Source organism: Accipiter gentilis, chromosome 7, assembly GCF_929443795.1.
Source record: "Accipiter gentilis chromosome 7, bAccGen1.1, whole genome shotgun sequence".
In the NCBI taxonomy this organism is placed as follows: domain Eukaryota; kingdom Metazoa; phylum Chordata; class Aves; order Accipitriformes; family Accipitridae; genus Astur; species Astur gentilis.
The window spans coordinates 30742629-30765096 of NC_064886.1; the positions used below are offsets into that span (position 1 = coordinate 30742629).

Here is a 22468-nt window from a genome sequence, read left to right on the forward strand (position 1 = left end):
GCTCAACATTTCCATCTGACACTGGAAATGGATAATGCATACCCTGGGTCATATTTTCCCCTTGACTCCAAGTTGTTCACCCTCTTTTTCTCTCCTCTTCTGGCTTGAATTCACATTGGTGAAGAAAATACGTTTCAGTCAAGACACATGTACCCCAAAAATCTAAACTCACTGTCTTCTCAGATCCTTTTCAAATCTGTGCAGTAGGAAAGCACACTGAAGGTAGGACATGTCTTACTGGACAATCACCTGTGAGAAGTCAGAAGACTGAAGAACCAAAAATCAGCTTCTTCCTATGGCAGAATTCTTCCTAGAGGTTCCCAGTGAAAAGCATGATTTCTGAGTGTGCCATGATCCTGTTCTGAACTCCTCCTATACTGAAATGCACCACCAGGAGCTGTGTAGCGTATGCATTGTGTCAAACCCTCAGAGCATCACTAGACCTGTGGTACATGTGTTGCACAGATGGTCTGAACATGCACAGTAAATGCAAAATGTTTGGGACACACCAATTTGTTGTGCTTGTGAAAATCCACAGGAGGGCACATACACAAGAGCCCCAGCCACATCAGATTTACTGAGCGTGCACACCATGTGCAGTGGGCATTTCCAATAAGTGTCAGATTTGCTATACCTGCACACTAGAAAGGATTTGCTCATGTGCAAGAAAAGGCTGGGATTATTAGACATCTGGAAATCTTGACAAACATACATAATCCTTGAATATAACCTCTTGACAAAATGCCTAGCTGGGAAAGGACACGTCTGGAGAAATTCAACATACGTCCCTCTGCCCGCTCCATCAGGAAATAACGCAGAGTAGGGTATGGCCTTTCCAGCTCTCTCCACATCATTATGAACATGAGCAGCAAATCCATCAGCTACTTCTGCATCCATTTATTCTATGGAAGGGTTGCCCAGCTCTTAAAGAGGCCAAAGAGCAATCAAAACCCACACTTTGTGCTCAGACAGGTAAAAGAGCCAGCAGGACTTAGAATTACATAATACAGAGAGCTGGCTTCTCTCTAGGATACTCATTTCATACGTTTATCACAACAAAATTAGCAGATACCTGCTCCTGCTCACTTACATGGCCTATATTTTTTAACTCAGTAGCTTACCTTTGACCACTGAAATACTAGAACAGCTTACCCAGCAAGGTTGTGGAAACCCCATCCTTGCAGATATTCAAAACCTGTCTGGACAAGATCCTGAGCAACCCGTTCTAGCTGACCATGCTTTGAGCCAGGGGGTTGGACTACATGATGCTCCTTCCAACGTCCACTGTGCTGTAATTCTGTGGTGAACATCCTTCCCTTCAGTTTTGTAGATGCACTTGCCTTCCAAGAAGTAATTCATTGATCATACCTCTACCATAAGCCATGGTTATCACTACATACATAAAGTTCAAAGACACTGTGTTTGTGGAGCGGCCAAATCCTCTGCAGTGATCTGCAGCTATCAACAAAAAAATGACCAAAAAATATGAAGTTTTTATCAACAGAAGAGACCAAGGGGATGATGCTAGCCCTCTGCTGCATTCCAATATCTGTGACTGGTAAACAGCCCTTATACATAAGGCTTTACATACACAGCTCCACAGGAGAGATGAAAGCCAACGCATCTTCAGACCAGGCTCAGCAAGCAGCACCCAGACCTTTTGTGCCTATATGCCCTCCAACCTCCCCGCCCCTCTCCCCAAGCTTATCTTTAGCTATGCGTCTCTGAAACAGCAACTCTGCTACAGACTTCCACATACATAAACTCTTAAAATCAAGACTCAAGACTTAAGACCACTAAATGGAGGATGCACGTACATCTATAACAGTCAATTGTAACTATGTGACCTGAAGAGTTGTGCACATCCAGGGATATCTAAAAGTTATACACTTTGGCTGTAGAAAAAGTCATTGTAAACTTCCATGCAAGGAATAACGTAAGTGTTAAAATATTGAGCTAGAAGTAAGGCCAGACTGTATTTCTTCTCCTGTAATAAATCAGCACTATATGTATATATTAAATCCAATCCCTTGATGTGTCCAGTTTCAGTGATAAAAACTTAGCGAGCAGGGCAGAAGTTATTGGGTTGAGATCGATATGCTTGCTTGTTGTCCTTGATTGGCAATAATGTGACATTTTCTCCTTGACTGTAAGAGGCGCTTTTGTGATTTGGGAGCATAAAGAAATTCTGTACTTGACAGATTTATACAGTAGGAATACGCTAATGTCCTTTGACCCGCCTAAGAATAAATACGACCTACCAAATTGTCATTTTTATGGGTATTTACAACTGAGGCACTTTGTAAACCTAAGAACTAATATTTCCCAAAGGAAATCTGTGCTCTCGAATCTTGATAAATTATTGAAAAATACAAGCCACTACCAGCCCTACAAATTTTCTCTTCTATTTCTCCTATTTTTAGTTACATAGGAGTTGTCAAAGCAGATTGGACCACTGATCTATTTCACCAGGTATGTTGCTGCAGCCATGGCTAGTGCTTCAAAGGAATCCTATAATATTTTGGCTATTTGATCAAGGCTGTGTAAAAAAAAAGTTCTTTCCTGGAACTTGAGGGTTTCAGTGCCCGACTGAAATATTAGTCATATAATTCTTTAAGTTCTCAAATTACTATTAGAAAAGTATTACAAACTGTAATTTCCACAGCCCAAATGCCACCAGCTGCATTTGCTCTCATGAATGCTTCAGCTGATACTTTAAACAGACAGTGCAAGGAGTAAAATAGACCATCACAGGTCACCCAAACTCTAGTGCTCACCACCTCACAGGTGTAGTGCAGATAGTCTGTAATTTAATAACACGTTACGGACCAGCTACATCCCTAGTTTCTCAATTATGCAGGCCAGGCGACCCAGGAAGCCTTCACTTGATTGCTGTATCTCAGCTCCACTTCATCTCACCTACCCACCCACTTGCCGCATAAATTTCTTCCACCACCTTTATGCTGTCTCTGCCCACAAAGACTCTCAGAAAAGACTAACTACTTGCAGAGGAGAGATGGAAACTAATGAGATGAGGACCTCTGCCCTTCAGAATCTTCCTCTGGAAGATGGCAGTGCATGACTATACCTCTATAGCTTGGTGTTAAGGAAACAGAAGTTTTTGACCTGAAACTGATTATTAATATTGTCATCCATAACAGAATGGTTGAAAGCTATTTCCTTTTATCCTTATTCTCCAGCTGAAAGTTGACAAAAAGTCAGCACTATTCAGGACAGTATCTAAGACATGAGACTTGCAGTATTTTTCCAGCAGAAGCTTATTGTTTCTCCTCTTGGTTATATCCCCGTACAACAGTACGGATCCTCTCAAAAGACTTTCAACACATCAGATTTTGACTAAAGCATCATGACGTGGCACTCTACTTTTACTCCATTTCTAAGGGCAGCTGCTTTTCTATTTTTCTTTGCGCATCTGTGGACAACAAAATCTTTTCTCTATGACAAGAATGTCTTCATTAAGTCAGTTTCTGCCTTCAGCTTATTCTTAGTTTTCTGCATAGTATAATCTATGTATATGCACAAGAAAGGCTTGAGAGGCAAACTGAAAAAGCAGGAAGCTGGAATAAACAATGAGGCAGGAACTGCAGCAAACTTGAGCATCTTTTCTTGCCCTTACTGTGCTGCCTTCCTTTTCATCCCCATTTGCTGTTCAATTTGGGATTCCTCCTACATCTGTATGAAACATGATTTCAATGGCTTCTGTTTTATGACCTCATTCTGATAGCAGTATGACATGGCAAAGCTAATACAGTGACTGCAGCACAAAGTCAAACAATTCTGAGTTTACTATCTTGAACACTTAATTTCATATCCGATTTGGTAAATTCAGATATTTAAAACTTCTTGTACACTTAACTTACTTTTACACTTAATGTTGTTCACCAAGTAATAAAGTCCTAAATACCCACGAATTCATCAGCTCCTACTCCCTACACTGGATATCCCATCTCCCTTTGCACAGGTAGTAGGACAGAAGTAGAATTTGCATTTTAACACAGCAATCCACGCAACCAAACAGCATCTCTGTACCATTCATTTCAAGGAGAGTGACATCCTCTGGAAAAAGAAATTACAAAACACCAATGTTTGCTGTCTGACACTGAATTTACTTTGTGAAACAACGAAAATTTGACAGTGACAGGAAAGAGGGAAGTTAAACAGAGAGAGAGAGTAGTAGTTTCACCCCAAATCATCAAAATCCCTTTTCAACATCTTGAAAGAAACCTACGTGTTAATAAGATCAACAGATTTTTAATCAAGATAATTACCCTCACACATCATCTCCTATTCTTAAGTGTTTAATAAGAAACATCTTAGGCTCTCCTTACCTTTACTACTTCTAGATTTTCAAACTGTAAGCAAAGAAACAGACTATGTTGTGAATTGCAACCTTTTTGCCTCATGTGGACGGCTTTCCTATTTGCACTGCAGAAAGACTTTTTTCTCCCTAAAATTATCTGTGCATTTAAAGATTGGGGTGAAAAAGCATCTATTACTCTCAACACTTCACTAGACACCACCTGGCCTTACTTTCAGTTCAGCTGCTGCCTCTGCTTCCTCTAGTTGCTGTAGATGTACAGAGGCTGACAGGAATGAGCGACGGTTTTCTGTCTGTGAGCAAAGCACAGGGAAGAAAGGGAGTAATCTGTGAAGGCTGGAATACTTCAGTGCCCCAAAGGCACTGGTCTGAGATAGTGCGTAGGCAAGTAGTAACTTTGCCAGCTGAAGAATAATCCAAGGAAAGTATTTACTAGGTCTGCCTGGATCTGAGTGAGTGAGTGTCAAGTCTTTTTGATAGATGAAGTCAGGAATATGAATGCAGTCAGGAAACTGACTGAATGCAACATTTTCAACTTAATATTGACCAAGTATGTACTTTTCAATAGAAGATTCCTAACCAGTCACCATATGAGAACAATGTGACCAAAGTTATCAGTCCTAACACAGGTCGTTAACAGACATCCATCCCAAGGGAAATAGGCTTTTTATCCCTAAAACAAGTGTCCAAGGGATCAAGTAATTCTTGTCAATACGAGTTGAACAACAGTTAAGAGTAGGGGGGGAAAAAAAATGGAGAGAAGTTCCACAATGCCTCAACATGAACAATTTCTTGCAAGTCTCAGTACAAGCACTGGTTCTTATAAAAGCAAGGAGCTACCTGGGTAGGTTTCCCTGACACCTCTAAGGCAGAAATCCAGCTCTGTCTGTCTCTGAAGGATTTTAAGTTCTGATGGTATTTTTGCAGCTGGGACCACAGAGTGGAAGGGAGGGTCAATTCTACTATACACCATGGCATGTTAGCCCACAAAAAGTATCTTAGCCTAATTCTCCGCCCTTTCTGAACAATATATTATTTAGGTTGCATAGATAAGCACTGCAAATGTGCAAGAAAAAAAAGCCACAGACAGTTCTGCTCCTAAGCTCAACTTCTAAGTTCCTCAGCACAGCAAACACTGGCTGGATATTAGGGCAAAGGTGCAGGAAGTAAGTGAAGTTTTTGTAATGCAAACCTTTAATGGTTTCTTTTTGAAGATACATCTCAATCTGCCCTTAAACCAAGGCGCTGTGAATTCCAAGCCTGGATTTTGCTACAGATATCACCCCCTATTGCCATAATTATCCTGCAAAACTTCAGCTTTCATTTAGGAAAAAATGTCTCCCTAAGCACACATACCAGCAGAGAGGATCTTGGAAACATAATCTAGGTGTGAACTCAGGGAGTCTTAACTGAAGAGGCTGCAAACAACCTGAAAGCACAGCAAACATCCCCATGCGCTTCTTTCAGGAGAACCATGCAACGTAGCAATCTGTCATGGACTTTCAGATTTTGCTCAAGTCAAATATTTTTGTTTCCTTCCCACTTCCTGCTCTGCCAGGACCTGCCTGCAAGTCCCTTATATTCCTCAGTTTTCTCCCAGTGAGGAGTTTGTTGGAAGAGGTGCAGTAAACAAGAACTGGACTCCCAACTTGTAATCAGGCAGTCTGCAGCATCAAAATAATGGGATTAAAGAACAGCCTAGCAGCTGGATCAACTGCCTAAATGACACAGGGAAGAAAATCTCTCAAAATTATCTCTAAATCTTATAAGCTCACATATTTTCAGCACCGAAATAGGTAAAAACCCATTTGTCTTCTTAGGTCCAGATAAAAATATTTAAGTTTTACGAATTGAATGACTCTTTATTAAGATTTCTACATTGATTTAGACCACAAAGTCTATTATTACCTGTGAGTTTTATTTATCTATAATTTCACTGAAGAGACCCCCATTTTACTAGATGTCTTTTCCTGTGCTAAAGGTGATACTGAATCTTCATGTAAAGTCATTTTGCTACAAAACCAGACACTTACATTCTCTCCGTTGGTTTATAAGTTAACAGCTAGAACCACATGTGAAGTTCAGGTGGGCACATTAGGGAACTGAGCGGTGGGCAATTACTGCTATATTTTCACAATCTATTTTAAAAGTTTTTTCTGCACACCACAGAATGGACATGAGTAAGTAACTATGCAAGAGCAAAACCTGCGAGAAAGAAGAGATCCAACAAGAAAGGGAAGCCACTGTCTGACATTTTAAAAGGGCAAATCGAAAGCAATCAACACCCAACAAAATGCTCAATGTAGGATGAGGTGATAGCTTAGGATATACTTAGGATACTGTAATGAGGCTAACAAGTGCTGTGTGTTTTAATGTAAATTAACACAAGATAATCTCTTCACATATTTAAGTGATGCACTTCAAATTAATTAATACATATTTAATAGACGTCTTCTTGAACAGCTGTTATTTACTTCTGGAGTTTCTACACATTAGCACTGCCTGCTTTGTTCTGCTCTGAAGTTGTTCATGCTCCAAAGTACTTTAACAACTTGGGCTGTATAAAAATTGAACACTCTTCCCAAAAGAGACAGCCTTTCTGATAACTTAATAATTTTACATTAAATATTCAAACACTTTCTGAACAAAAGGTCAAATTCTACTTACAGCATCTGTGTGAAACAGGCAACCAGATGCTTAATGCTGCTAGACAAATACTTTCGGCACAAAGAATGATGAAGAGTTGGTGATCAGTCACATTTCCAGGCTTTAAAATCAGTTTTCCTTTACTTCTGTTCCCTAAATTCTGCACATACCATTCATATGTAACAATATTGACGTAAATTATGGCCTGTTTCTTCCATAAGCGTTACACAGTGGTGTGTTAAATGAAATCCTGACAGTGAAAGTGCTGTCTACAGTATTCACTCCGTGTTATGAGTATTTTACCAACTCATTAGGATTTTTGTCTGACAAAGACTACTGCGTATGACATTACTTCATTTAGACCTTGCATACAGCATTGAAATAGTTCTCACTTACCACCCCTTTTATTCAGATGAAAACCCACTCAAGTCCCAGTCACTTCTTAGTTTTTAGGATGTGAATGAGTAGAAACCAGTTCAAGAAACATGCTGGTGACACATTATATATTTTCACACTCAGTGATGAATGTGACTTTTGGCAACCGTAATCAGTTTCTTTATACATAATTATCATCACTGAACAATCTTTATCAGTGTATCGGTTGCAGTTTTCAGCTGACTACTTGAAGGTGTTTACTCTTCTTATGGCACTAGAGCACTGGCTAGCGCTCACTGCTTACATGTCAGCTTTTCTAGCTTACAGGTTTACTGAAAATAACTTTCAAAATTGGTATCAATTGTATTAGAAAATAGCTGTTGGGACAACCATCATTAAATCTTCTGTGCAATGATGCATGGAATTATATGCAACTTGTGAAAGGCCTGAAAACAGTCCTAAACACACAAAGGTGAAAAATACGTACTGATGTAAGCACAGTGCTATTACTGATACCTAAATTCATTCTTTTTATTTAACGTGGTGTTTTTCAAAATAAAGAGGACATAAATTGGAACTAATTACTTGGGCTAAATTAAAGACTAAACCAGATCAATGCTTACCTGGTAAATATGCTATGGGTGGATGAGTGTGTAGAAGACAGATTTAGAAAGCACCTTCACTGTTGCACTGCCTATACCAGCAGCTTGGAGTTAGGGCTGCAGAATGAGGAAGAGGACCTAAATTCCACCCCCCCCCCCCCCGCCCCGAGAGTGGCTGATGCAAGGCTGGGTTAGCTTTCAGCTAGAATCAGTCTCCCGATCTCTATGAGGCCACATGAATGCTCCTGCTGGCACGAAAGAAATGGTGGTGTCAAGTGGCTGGGACAGAACTGTTGGTTTTGATGGAAGTCCAAACACAGGTCACATTAAAATGCCTGTGTAAATGTGGACTTTGAAAAGGTAGTGCTGGCCATAATAAACAGGCACCTGAAAGGATTTCTATGCATTGAAACTTTGTCAGCAGACAAAATGCAAAGTTTCAATGCACTGAAATCTTTTCCAATGCCAAGTTTAGGAGGAAAAGAGAGAAAAGCAGAAGAATGCCAAGGTTGTCATAGGGTCTAAAGAATCTCTTTTTCAGGAGGTCAGCACACCAAAGACATTTCACTGCTTTTGATGGGAGTCATGTGAGAGAGAGACTAGTCTAGAAAAAAAGAAACGTGAGAAGACTTTATCTCATGCTGTGATGTTCTGGAATCACCGTTATGTTAATGAAACTAAATTTCTTGAAAATCTTTTTGCCTTTGGAAGGAGGATGTATCTTTTGTCCAGAAAAGCATGGGCACTCTGCCAACTGACACAAAAAATGTGTTTGTATACTTGCTTTGATATCTACAACATAACTTTAATTAGCATCAGCAGAAGCCTGATCAGCAGAAGCATGCATAGATGTCATGGAAAGAGAGAGAGATCCCAGGAGACAAACTTAGCTCCCAGTCCCAAGGAATGAAAACCTATGCCCACATTTTATACAGCCATGACATAACAGGTATTCTTTGGGTTATTTTAAACTTCCTTAGAGCTAAAAGATCAAATTCAAAGGGAATCTCTTACAACATACACATACACACACCGTCATGTTTTTCCTCTACTTTTTTACAGGAAAAATGAAAATCTGTGTTTACCTGTCAGCTTTGGTAGAAAGGTTTCCATCACAATTACACCTTGTGTATTGGAAGGAACCTGGCAGTTTTTAACATCACTAATACTAGTCTGGAGAGGTACAAAGCTGTAGGGGCTTGCTGAAAAATAACAATAAACCTTTATTAAAGTTTCCAATTTTTGCAAAAACATTTTGACTAAATTCCAATTCTACTTAAAATGTAATTAAATATTTACACTTATTCTCTAATAAGTATTGTAAGTAAATCAATTTCCCAATTATCTTAAATTTTTGTATGGTATACAATTACTACATTTTTGTAATAAATGCACAGTTCTAATGAAAAAATAATGATCTTGAACTTTAATAGAGCCCTTCATTTCAGGAGATGAAAGTGCTGTACATTCATTCGTTTATTATGTCTTACAACCCCCGTGTGATGTAGGTACTATTATCATCATTTTACAGATGGGGAACCTGAAAGGCTAATTAACTTGTCCAATTTACAATACTCTTAGCTGTAAACTTAGGGCATCCTATTGTACTCACAGGCAAAACAAAACTCAGCTCACCTCTGATGAATATTTACTACAAATTCTTTAAACTCCATAACCATTTTACTTATAGGAGAGAATGTATTACACAAGCATTTGGAGAGTTGGTTTTGCATTGACGATGGCTTTGAGTGCCACAGAAATGTGCTGCCTAGAAACAAACACCAAAGCACCATTTTATAGTAAAGTGTCACCGTGTTTCCCAGCTAGTTATGGAGATGATGTGCGTTTTCATTTAATGTTATTAGCCATTCAAGCACACATTTGTGCTTTAATTCTGTACAATGTATTATACTGCACTTATACACACACACACAAAAATACCGTTTGCTGACAAACTCATTCTCTCAGTTTACTTATGTGTTCCATAAATTTCTTTACTCGGTCAGGATCAACACCATTTGCCCAATAACCTTCTTTCTTGAAATACGAACCAATTATTAGAGCATTTGCATCCAAGTAATTCCTCACATTCTCCAGAGTCACTCCAGACCCAATCAGCACAGGAATTTTCACAGCATGTTTAACCTCTGAAGAAAGGAAAACCAAAATTAGGGTTAAGTCCCATCTTTGAAACTCTATCAAGACTATATATAATTTGCGTCATTTTTCAACAATAAAGAAAGGTGAATATCAAGAAACTCATCACCATGGTATTTCTTACTTCTACTATAGAATGAAACAACTTCTCTAGAAAAAACACCTTTAGCTCTGAACAGCTGTTATGAAAAATCTCACTTTTATTTCATTTTGCATTCTGCTGCTGTATCAAACGCTGCAGAAGAATATTCCTGGCCACATATCAAAGGATGGAAGATATGAAAGTTGGGTCTTGGTACCATACCTGTACCACTCTTTATTGTCAAGGAACAAGATTTCAGCAAGATTAAGTTGAATTGACTGGCAGAGAATGTACTGGATTTTAGTATATTCCCTCATAAATTCATTTTTATTCCATATCCCTGGTAAGATGAGATGCTAGATGTAGGAAATTTTTGCACAGCAGGACCAGACCCTTTTACTTACTGTGACTGTTACCATCACACTTAGAGGGTCCTTTGTGCTCGAGGTGCTACACATACGCAGAAAGGAGCTATCGTTTACCACTGTGTTACAGTAACACCCAGTATAGATTCCAGGCAAACCAGGCCCATGGCCTTGAAATAGGATTTACAGATGCTGGAGTGACCATGTGGGCCGCCATGCATCATGTGGAATCTTAACTATGTTCTCTATTTCCCTCACCTTAAGATGTGAATAATCACCTCCCCCAGTCTTTCCATGAAGTAATCGAAATACAGCTACAAAAATAAGATGCCATTCTTGTTTCCATTCACTGTATCAGCTCAGATTCTTTTTTGCAAGTCTGGTGAGATCGTTACAGCGGCAGAATATTCAGCTGAGCTGTGCTCTTTACAATTCTTCAGTCATCAGTTTAAATCACAATAATGGTAGCTGGACTGGTGTGTATTTCTGCCAGGTCTCCTTGCTGAATTTACGCTATGTTGACAACTAGTAGAAGATCTTCAGTGAAGAAACAAGAAGGGCCTTATTCACAGGCAATGGAAAAGGAACATGCTTTCTGCTTCATGATAAATTTCAGGGACTCAGAAGTAGGAAAGCAAGCAGTGTTCATATACACTACATTGATAGCTCCAGCTAGTTTACCAGAAAGCAAAAGGTAGTACTGATAAAGACTACTTCTTTTTCTATGGATGGCAATGGAACAAAAAAGCCAATTGTTTTTTCTATATACAGTACGTGTTACTTAATTATCTGACCCTTTACCTGGCTCTAAAAGGAGAAATAGACAAAGTAATAAAACAGGGCTCAAAATATTACAGATCCACTTCATCCCTCATGCACAGGGGTGGATTTCAGTCCATGGTTCAGGTGATCACATTCACCATGAAATGCATGTGTTCTGACAGACCTGACAGTACAGAAACTGATCTATGGCTCAGTTACCATAGTTCACGTTTTTTAGAATAAAAACAAGAGGGGATGGCTGTTTTGATCATGGAAAGGTTCCCCATAGATAAATAAAACTTTATTAGAGTATTTTCTGCACGACTTGGGTCAGTACTAGCTCTGGAAAAAAAAATAACTTAAAAATTCCAGTTCAAGAATTACTAAGCATTCTTCTCATCCTTTCATTTCAAACTGGCCATTCTAAGAGTCACTCATAGGACTGGATGCTTCATCCCTTACTTACAGAAATGTTGTGAGGCATTATTTCTGACCTTTAAAAAGTATAAACTACTTTAATTGGGGATAAGTTTATGTAAGATGGTTAGAGCTTGAAGTAACTAGGGAAAGCATATATGCAACATATAGAAGTCTGCTTCAAAACACTGTTTAAATGAAGTTTCATCAGAAGCCTAACTTATTAATTATGCTTCAGGGAAGACTAATTATTTATCACCTTCCTACTTCACCAAAGAAAGGGGATCTATTAAAATGCTCTTGAACCTCTTTTTAGGTCACATGCCCTACCATTTTTCCATCTAGGAACAATAACTCCTTCTTACAAACATTTTAACACAAACATAAAGCCATTCCACACAGTCCTTATTGAAAATTTTAAACAAATCAGATGGAACATGTATATATCTAATAAAAACTATAGTTATTTCTATGCATATTTTAAATTCTTACAGTCATCCTGCTTACAGCAACAAAATAATTCATTTTTAGTTATTTATAGCATTATTACTGAAATCCTGTTCTAGAAAAATCAGAATTTTATTTATATAGTATCTACGTTCTCTTAGAAATATCATATCTGCTTTACATAGATACCAATGCATAATTAAGGTGCTACAACTGACCGCAAATTTGTGCAACAGTACTTTACTGTATTCCCTGAGGAACTGCGTTCCAAGTCAATATTTGTTTTTACAACAAGTACATAAGGCACATTAGCAGGTAGTTGTTTTGTAATTATTTCACATCAGCAGGAAAAATGTAGAGCCAAATAATTAAACAGAAAATGATCATATGGGTGTAAGACAATAGCTTAGCCCTACTAGGCAAAGAGTAAAAACCAGTGAAACCTGAGACTGCTGTGAAACTATAAAAAACCCCAAAGCTTTCCAAACTAGCAAGGTATCCAACTCCTGCTGTAATCCATACATGACACATGGAGTCCACACACATCTCCTGTGCTGGAGATTTATTCAGATTGACAATGTGAAGAATGGCAATGGGAGTGCTCGGTCTGCAATGAGACTGGGTTACCTAATTAAGTATGCTACAGATGCTACTTTTAAGTCATTTCCAAGCACATCAAGGCCTAAAGTTGATTAGTAGAAGGTGATTTGTCTATTGGCTGTGTTAATACAAATTCTAACTTGTGAAAGAAAATAAAGCAACAGCAGTGAGATATGCTTTTGCATGGCAATGTTCAGTCACTGTCAAGATACCTCTAAACACAGAGATTTGCTTTAAATCTCTCACTTTCTTGGCTTTCTTCTTCTGACTATATTTTTTTTTCCTTTGACAGAAAGAGAAAAGGAGACAATTTTGTGATGTTACAGTAACAAGATCTTAAAGTTTACATAACTTGCACATTTCTCTATTTCAATAAACTGTAACTAGAGGGCACTGTGCTCTTTCTTGTGACAGCACATCTGCAGATATGTCTTTAATAAAATCAAATGAAATAGTGCTTGGCTGCAAAGCACAATGAAAGCATTTGAACTATGGTATGCACAAGTTACATGAAATAAAGGCCAAATGCTCCTAGCTTGAAAACAATGGCGAAGAGCAGCGTAAAAATAACCACCACTGTGCCAATAACTTGCTCAACTACTCTTCAACAGCTTTTTCATATGCAGTAATCACTGTACCGTACACAACGCTATGTTTATGGTAATGCTCTACTGTAACACATTTTAGTTTTTTTAATTCAGAGGACTTTCTCTGTCATTAAATCTGACCAGATTCACATCTCCCGTTTATTTCTGCGGGTACCGCGAAGGCAGCAGCCTCTATTTTGACCTAAACGTACCATCAAAAGGTAAGAGGGTGAACCAGTCTTGATGCCCCTTTTAGAAACAATAACTAAGGTGACAGTCACAGCCAGCTTTCAGGTTTCAAGATGTACCCTGTTTTCCACTGGTTACTCAGTTGAGGCTATTTGCTTTGTTCAAACAGTTAACTAAGCAGTCATTATACAAAGCTTTGGTCACTTCAAATACAGACTGGATGCAAAGCAGGTATTTCAGCAGTTATACCCAAAGAGAAAACCTGATAGATTCACACGCTCCGACCAAATAATGTTTCACAATGTAGCAAGCCGGAACAAACTTCTATAACCTCTTAAATGAAAATATGGTTTATTAGTTAATTGTAATTCAAAACGCTCAGCTATAATTCCTGCTCCTTAATAACCTGAAGTCTGATTTTTAGACCTTGTACTCCATCAACCACTGGTGCCCTGGTACACCCAGGGAGCCCTGGAGCAAAGCCTGCCAGCCTCTACACGGAGCGATGCTGATGGTTGCCTACAAGGCGGCAGCGACACAAACTACAAACAAAACCCTACTGAACACAGTTCTCTGGCTTGACAGGGAAACACTCATTTCCCACACCCCATCACAAATCAGTCAATTCAACACAAAGACAAAAAGGCAAAAAACACTTCTATATTACTGCACAACAAAGCTGAAAAAAAAGACATGACAAAAATCTCATCTGTCTCTTGGTTCTGCTTTCAAGAGATGCTTTGCAGTGTGATGAAAGGTGCCCAATTGTGTGTATCATCGTAATACAGCACTTCCAGGGCTGCATAAATTCGTGAAATGCAAAATTTCACTCACATCAACACCAACTTTGTAGACTGTAGATCTGATTCCTTTTAAGAATCTGCTGACATAGATATGCCTAATTTGTCATATCCTTATACCCTGGAATATTGATTTTTAAGTTCTTCTCCTAACTGTTTTAAGCCAACATCCTTCTCACGAGAGGGCCTGCTATCATCCAAAATGCTGTGACCTAAGTAAAATAAACCCGTGATGTGCAGACTCTTGCTTTCATAGCACAAATCCAAACACAAAATCAATGTGTGTACTTCATTACAGCTGCTAACTCTGACTCATTTTGTTCTTTGGACCCAGAAAGAGAAAAAGACAGAGACTGACATGTTTGTTCACATGAAATAAAAGCAGAAGCCATGGTGCTGTCTGCCTGGAGTCCTGTGATAAAAAAATCCATGGGCCTAGAGGTCTCTGATGCAGGAAACCAATGGAGGTTGCATGTGCATATGTGAAAGCAGAATTTAACCTAGGATTTCGCCCTAAGATTTATCAAATCCTTTTTAAAAATTATTTAATCTGCATTAAGAGCAATGGGGACATTAATTGCAGGCAGGGATGGAGCTCTAGATTAATGAAATTTTGCAGTCTCTAAAATATGCCTAGCTTTCAGGGTCAGCTGTTCCATGTATCATCTTTAGTTTACTATACCAAAAGACCCAGTGTTCTGGGGTTTGGGTTATACCCAAAAGAGCTCAGTGTTCACACCAAGCCATCATTTTCTTTTTAACATTACTGATTGAAGCATAGTCATTTATAACCTATTATTTGGCAAAAAGTTTACTACGTATGAAATAAGAACCCATTTTGACAAGTTTAACATCTATTTTAAATGCTGTTAAGCATCTTAGGTAAAACCCTGAAAACACTGAATGATTTCATGTTATTTCAAAAGATGCTCGAGGTCCAGGTATCTATGGGAAGTAAAGTATGTTTTTCACCCTGATCAGCCAACGTAAGTTGAATACAATACACTCTGCACTGGAACTTCAAAACATGCTAAGTTAAAGCATGTCAGCAAAAGTAAAACCTAAAAAAATACACATTCTATCTCATGTAGTGAGACCCTCAAATACAAGCCATTAATCTAAATTAAAATCAGTGATGGGAATTAAATGCCCTCATGACAGAACTTTAATTCTAGCATGGGAGCAATCCAGTTTCATGAAGACAGCCCAAACTTACGCCAATATGAAAATATGAAGAATTATATAAGACTTTTGCAAAGGTCAGAACTCATAGGTCAAACGACTCTCCCTTGATAAAAAGTCCACGCCATTTAAAAATTATTTTGATGTAGCATCTTTCTATCTACCAATGAACTTGTATTCTTCCTGAAAATCTTCTAAGCAGTACTTTTCCTGGTATTACTGTTTGGAATGTTGCCTCATCAAAATGCCCCTTTATTGCAGGACTTCCATTTTCATTGTGGAAGATAAAAATGCTTAACTCTTCAATGGAAAGATTTATAGTTAGTTAGTTTTCTAATACGGCTATAAAGTGGCTTTTTTCTTATATTAAGACTTTTTAGAATGGAACGTACATTTTTAACTTTTTTCCTTCATTTAAGCCTCACCATCATTCAGTGTTATAAAAGCTTGAAATAATTTTTCATTTTCGTCCCGCCAAACAGTTGTTCAGAAACACACAACAGCCAATCTGAATAGCACCTCGATCGCATTAGTTCTGCCGCATCAAATCAAACCCCACAGCAGGAGCTTCTTTTCTTTCCTCAAGGAACAGCGGATATATAGATTTCTTTCCACATTAATCCAGAAACTGATTCACTGCCTGTTGTCCGACCTTCGTATGACAGCTCTCACCTTTCAGCTCCTGAGGATCTGCGGGCAATCCGGTAGCCGTGCCAGTCAGTACCACCCCATCGGCCAGGAAGAGCTCGGCAGCCGAAGCGGTCTCGGCCACGCTGACATCTGCCGTCAGAGCGTGAGCACTGTAAACAGCAGGAACGTACCCTGTGGTTACTCTCGGCACACACAGTCGTTATCCATCTTGTTGAATGTTTAGACTGCATTTCCTCATCTTCCCCGCTGTCAGAACAACCAAAGGCAGGCTTTGTGAGAGAGGGCAAGTGTCCTGTTTTAAATTGGGAAGTAAGATTGCAATATGAACAAGAGGGAAAAACCCAACCTTTTCCATCAGGGAACCATAAATTGATCGGTCTGTCGCTCGGGGTCTCCTGTCTCTGAAGAGCGATTGCTAAGTGTGAACCACCAGGTGTCAATTGAGACAGCTGCTTACATGTCGAGCACCTGTATTTCAGAAATGTTGAGCACACAGAGATCTCTGACTTCAAGTGGGAGTTGTGGATGTGCAGTCATTCATAAATCAGATTCTGTTGCCTAGAACAGAATTAACACCCTCCACGAAGTCCAACTAACAGAAAGAATAGTTATTACCTACGATATAATCACAGGAATCATCTTACACAGCAGTTACAAACATCAATTACCTGCAACCTAGCTTTTCAACAGCAGTCTTTGACACATGGGTGACGCGCTTTCTCTGAAACCTATAGCAATAGCAGCTTTTAATTTAAATGATTCTCAACTTTGAAAGAATTCCAGGCATTGCTGGCTAAACACCTGACTGTGTTGTCTCTATATTTCCATTTAAGTAGAAAACAATGGCTACGGCCAACATGTTGCACTGGTGAGCGGTGATGGAGCCAACCTCTTTGCCAGATCAGCCTGGATGGACAATGAATGCTCTTGAGGGGATCCATGCTCTGGCCATATTCAGAGGCAGCACGTGTGGGCGCTGCGTTCCGCTCATGGTGATGGATGCAAAAGTAGTACACCAACTCCCTTTCTGCAGCTGGAGAAAGGCTGGCCTAAGTACCTAATACATACAATGAGGTTGAAACAGGGCTTAAGAGTAGTAGGCACCCTAAAACTAGAATGTGGAGGGTAGCCGTAACACAGCCAGTAGACTACAAAAATAGTTTCTCCCCATTTAAAGAATAGGAGGCTAGCAGCTCTCAGTGGCAGGCATATTGTTCTACACTAAAAAACTCAACCAACAAGTCCTTTAACATTTCCTTCTCAGCTTATGAGTCTGCCTGAAACAAACAAAAAAAATCTTTTCCTTTCTTAAAAAGGAAATTTGAACAACAGGAAGTATAATCCAAATACCAACTCATCAATTGTCAAGGCAAAGGAAAAAAAAAAAAAAAATCACAATGCAAACAATTTTTTACAAAAAAGTCTAATGCGATGTATTTTTATTTATATATATACACATATGCATATATAAAGAAATCATTAGAAAGAAACCACTCTGAAGGACCGTAAAAGCTTAATTTGACCATGCTGCATTGTTTCCTTTCTGTTTTGAAATTTATTACCTGTTTATTAGGTATTTAAGATCTTCCAGACTTGGTTATTCTCATGATTATCCACATACTACACAAAAACATTTTAATTAGGTTATTTAGCATGTATAATACATAACACCTCAGCAGTTCTTCTGGGGAAAAAACCAAAGAGTGACATCTAAATAGCTGAAAGTACCATGTGACAGTTATGATAAAGTATCAGCAGAAAAGAATTGGATTCATCTGTCATAAGTTCCTTCTGTTTGATAATCATAGAACATAATCCGTACATAGACAGCACTGATTTAAGTAGAAGAAACCAGTATTATTGGCAGGAAGGAGGGAAAAGAAAGAATAGCTTTTTAAAGTGCCAAAATATTATGATTTGGATGCTTTTATAAGGCAACTGCTTGCATAACTAAAAATAACCTTGGATGCCTAGCCTCCAGAAACAAAATTTCTTTAAACATAGTAAGCATATGCACAAGTATACAAAATCTCACCTAATAATACCAGATGCAAAACTTTTACAGTCTGCATTTATAAATCCTGAAGGTTAAACAACTGCAAACTTCACAGATGGAGCAACCTGCAGCTTACAGGTGCAAATTTATTTTTAAACTTATCCCCTAATAGTACTGCAAGACCTTGCTTGAACAATAAAGTTCTCCATGTACCATTAACTTTCCTGACACTAAATAGGCATTAAAAAAAAAAAAAAAAAAAAAATCAGAAAATGGAGAAAAATACAAGATCATTATTACATTCATATTTACATAAAATATTGCTTGTATTTACCTATGTTTCTTTTTAATGTCAGCAAAAATCTGAATGTTCTCTGCTCCAACTTGTTTTCTGTATCGTAGCAGGTTACCTGCACAGGCATTTATAATCCCTTCATCAGCAACATGAGAAAACACAAACCCTTCAGCCCGGATAAAATCAAGACCTGAAAAAAGAAATAATTAGCATATCTTAGCTAAACCTGAAGATTGAAAACCAGAAATACTAAAAACAAACAAAACCCCACCTTATTGCCCCTCTTACTTGTTCCCAACACAAGTTGTTCCATATGCTTTAGGACTAACCAACCTTGCTTTTCCACATATTTAAGTTTTACATTCTTTATTTTCACCCATGTTCTCCCCGACTTCTGCTTTCCATCTTACTGCCTTCAACGCCGCTCTCTCCCATAGAGCCCACTCGTTTTCTCCCTATCCCCATGGTTCCCTTCTCCTTCTCGGCTCCTACCAGTTTGTTCCCGCGTGGCTCAGAACAGTTCGGCACCTGCATGCCCTGCCCTGCCTCTTGCCATGCCGTGCCAGTGGGCATGTGCCAACAGAGGAGCAAGTAGGTCAAAACACAGCTCCTTTGTCCTAACAATGCATCTTCTCTCCATGAAGGGTCATTAACTTGGGTCTCTCCCCTCTTTCCAGATACTCTTTCATTGCATTACTTTCCCAACATCTATTCCCCTGTTAAATATGCCTGAAGTTGGCCACCAGGTCAGAAAGCATCGAGGACATGGACATAGACTAGGGCCAGCGTTAAGTCTTCTTTCTTTAGGAAATTAGGCAAGAAAACACAGTCTGCGACACTTTATATACCACCTGTTTGACTCTCCATCTGAATGTAGCTTGTGTTTTCTACACAGCACCACACGAACAAATTACTTCAAGAGCCGTGCCAAAGGTAAAAACAGATAAGGTTTGGGAAGAGTGAAACATTTTCCACTGTACTCTGAACTTACTCCAACCATCAACTCCACCGTATCTTAGCAACATGGTGTCCACCATATTCATTCATTTTTTGCAGTAGGAAGGTTTTGTAGCATGTATACTTAAGCGCAAGATTATGAATAGCGATGACTTCACGCAGCCCATTCATCTACTCTCAGGGAACCCCTACACAGCCTTGAAATACCTCTGTGTTGAAATACTGAAACCTTTGGCCATGGTGTAATAAGCCCACAGCTGTGAGGCGCGAGATTGCGTTCTGACTCCCTTATCGTATTCCCCTCTTCTCTCCAGTCTTTCATAGCCTTGAAGTCTATTTCACCTGTCATTTAACATACGTGTAAAAGCTCTGCTCCCATCTTATCCAGCTTTTGCTGTTCTTCCAGTTTGCTTTGGAGGTCTCTTCCAAGCCCTTCCGAAGTTCTGCTGCTGCCCCAGCTTTGGAGTCAGCTGCATTTTTAATTAGAGCTGACGTGATACCAAAGAAACCAATGCAAGTGAAAGCAGCCATCAAGAATGCAATCCCACCCACCAGAGAACAGCTTAGGCAACAGAGGCCTCACCTTAGCACATTTCAAACACAAACATAAGTGATCTTTAAAATGTATTTACCAAATGACAAGGTGCCTGTTTATTTTAAAATTTCAATTTCATTCCAAAAGCCCTGAAGTTGCAGAAACAAAAGCTTATGCCTGATAGAGAAGAGCCTGTATTGCTTAGCAACACAGACTCCAGCTAACAAGAAACATCACAGATGGATGCCAAACCAAATGCAAGCTGTCCTGTGCCTTCAGATTAGTAGGTGAAAAGCATGGAGTATTCTCAGGATCCAAAGATAAGAGCGTGCCACAAGTATAGTTACAGGTGCTAGTAGACATTGGGTAATAAACACAGTGCAAATAGCTAGATCGAGATTTCTGCATCCAGGAAAAAAAGCTATAGGTTCTATTTAAATCGCCCAATTTTACAGTACAATTCAGAATTAAATAAGAAAAATTACTTCTCCTCTAATCATAAGACTATCAATAAGTCTAGAGATATATTACATTTTCACAGCAATCATAATCTCTAACTCAGGACAGGGGCTATTCATTGAGTAATTTCATTTATTGAAGTCACTGCTTACATGTTGTTTGTTGATGCTGGGTTTGTGTTTCCTTAACTTAGTAATTTAAGACTTTCTGCTGCACTCTCTATCTGGATTTTTGGGGGCTATGAAAATACAAATTTTAACCAAGTGTAATAGGTGCAGGCACCAAATCATTACCCTTCTGTTTTATGAAGCCATAATCAGATTCTGCCACTGAATTCATTTTTACGCTCATAAAATTGTGAGAATGATACTATTGCTTACTTTCACATTTGACATGTTGAAAAGTAATAGCCATTTAATAGTTAATAGGCAGTCCCATTTCTGACTTACATGGGAATAAAAAAAATTTGTAATCTCACTGGAAAACAAGAACAGGAAATTTCCAATGAAGCCTAATAAACAGAACTTCAAGACTGTATTAGGAACATGGAATCAAGTCATCAGCTGCTGCAGGGCCTGCTCAAGCAATTAGAGCTTGTCACTTTTTCAAAAGTTAGTGTTACTCCACTTACTTTAATCTTACTTGAACAGCTTTACCTAAACAGCTGTGAAGGTCTATCAACTGCAGAGAAAAGCTTTATTTTTTGCTTTCCTTCCCATGATAATTTATGATTAAAAGAAAAAAACGACAGACTGAAACACTTCTTTTGCTGGGTGAGAAAATACCGCAAGACTGAACTGATGGAGGAAATAGTACTTTTACTTTGTCCATCTTAAATGCTGCAAATGTGCATATCGCTGCATTTTAACACCCCAAAACAGTGAAGTGGATGCAACCATTGAGAAGCTTTTTCTCAGGTACGTTCCTTCCTTCAGTTATAAAGTCAAAAGGAACTGGGAGCTAGGATTTACTGCTTTCACAGAAATGGGACCTGGCCTCTGCAAGGCAGCAGCTCCTGAATTTTGGACTTCAGGCAAACATCTCTGCCTTTACATAAAGGCAAGATGCCGCAGGTTACTTTAGTGGTGGTATCTTGCTTTACATGCACAGTAAATCCCATCTCCCAGCTCTTCTTGCCTTCCTAATTAAAAAAGAATCCGAAAGACTGATTTTGTGCTGAAAGTGAAAACTCAGAGGAGTATCGACTTTGCCTGCTATTGACACTAGAGGCATACAGTCTCTGTGCTGCGAAGACCCTTTACCCGCTCAGCACATCGTCGTGCAGCAGCTCCTTCCATGCTCAGCATGAATTGCGGGCCTGGGAGAAGCATCTTCAGCAGAGCTCACAGCAGAGTCTGCAGCACTCACTGCCTTGCTCCACAGCAAGCTGTGGATGCTCCCAAGGCATGCACACCCCTGCGGCAGTTCTCAGCTCAGCTGCCTCCCCCCACCACTGCATTAATATGGTGGCAGTAAAAAAGAAAATCAAAAAAGCAGTATACAATTCTGCCCAATTCTATCCCACCTTAAACAGTATCATGAGCTGTAGCATGTGAATTCCCATGGAAGATATCCCTGCTTGTGGGTGACGGAACGGAATGGTCTCAGACAGCAACGCTCTATTTATAAAAGACACGGAGACATCTGGGTACCTGGGATATCTTCTGATACGAAGCCTCACTTAATCAGCTACCAACTATGTCATTATCATTGATGAAGACCAACTCAGAAATGGGATTTCAGTAATACGATCCTTAAAGGAAAAAAGGGCAGTTTCACAGTCAGGCAGAGATGCAGCTGGACTAGACAATTATCTTAAGCCCCTTCCAACTGAGCTATTCTATTGTAAGTTTATGAGATGAGAGAAGATAAACTTAAAAACTGAGCCCTGATTCATGAGGAGTGTAACACAGGCTCACCCAGGTGTAGCGAAGCTGCACTCTACAGTAGACCCTGCAGTCCTTGCTCCCGGGTGCACAGACTGAAGCTCTGGCCAGAACACAAGAGCATAACTTGCCTCTGGCC

At 39.2% G+C, this 22468-nt stretch overlaps 1 protein-coding gene across 3 annotated transcripts in view; it reads right to left on the minus strand.

Annotated features, from left to right (window-relative positions):
• The window catches only part of LOC126041256 (uncharacterized protein F13E9.13, mitochondrial-like), a 46518-nt gene that overhangs the window by 11311 nt on the left and 12739 nt on the right, over window positions 1–22468 (minus strand). The window contains exons 4-8 of one of the 3 annotated variants that reach the window (XM_049806674.1): window positions 18532–18682; window positions 16223–16350; window positions 10014–10109; window positions 9048–9164; window positions 415–1340 (exon numbers count right to left, since the gene is read on the minus strand). In XM_049806674.1, the coding sequence (XP_049662631.1) occupies window positions 1189–1340; window positions 9048–9164; window positions 10014–10109; window positions 16223–16350; window positions 18532–18682 (644 nt within the window). In that variant the 3' untranslated portion in view covers window positions 415–1188. Of the gene's footprint in view, window positions 1–414; window positions 1341–9047; window positions 9165–9217; window positions 10110–16222; window positions 16351–18531; window positions 18683–22468 lie in introns of those variants that run through there. The other 2 variants (XM_049806673.1, XM_049806672.1) reach the window with 2 other exon arrangements.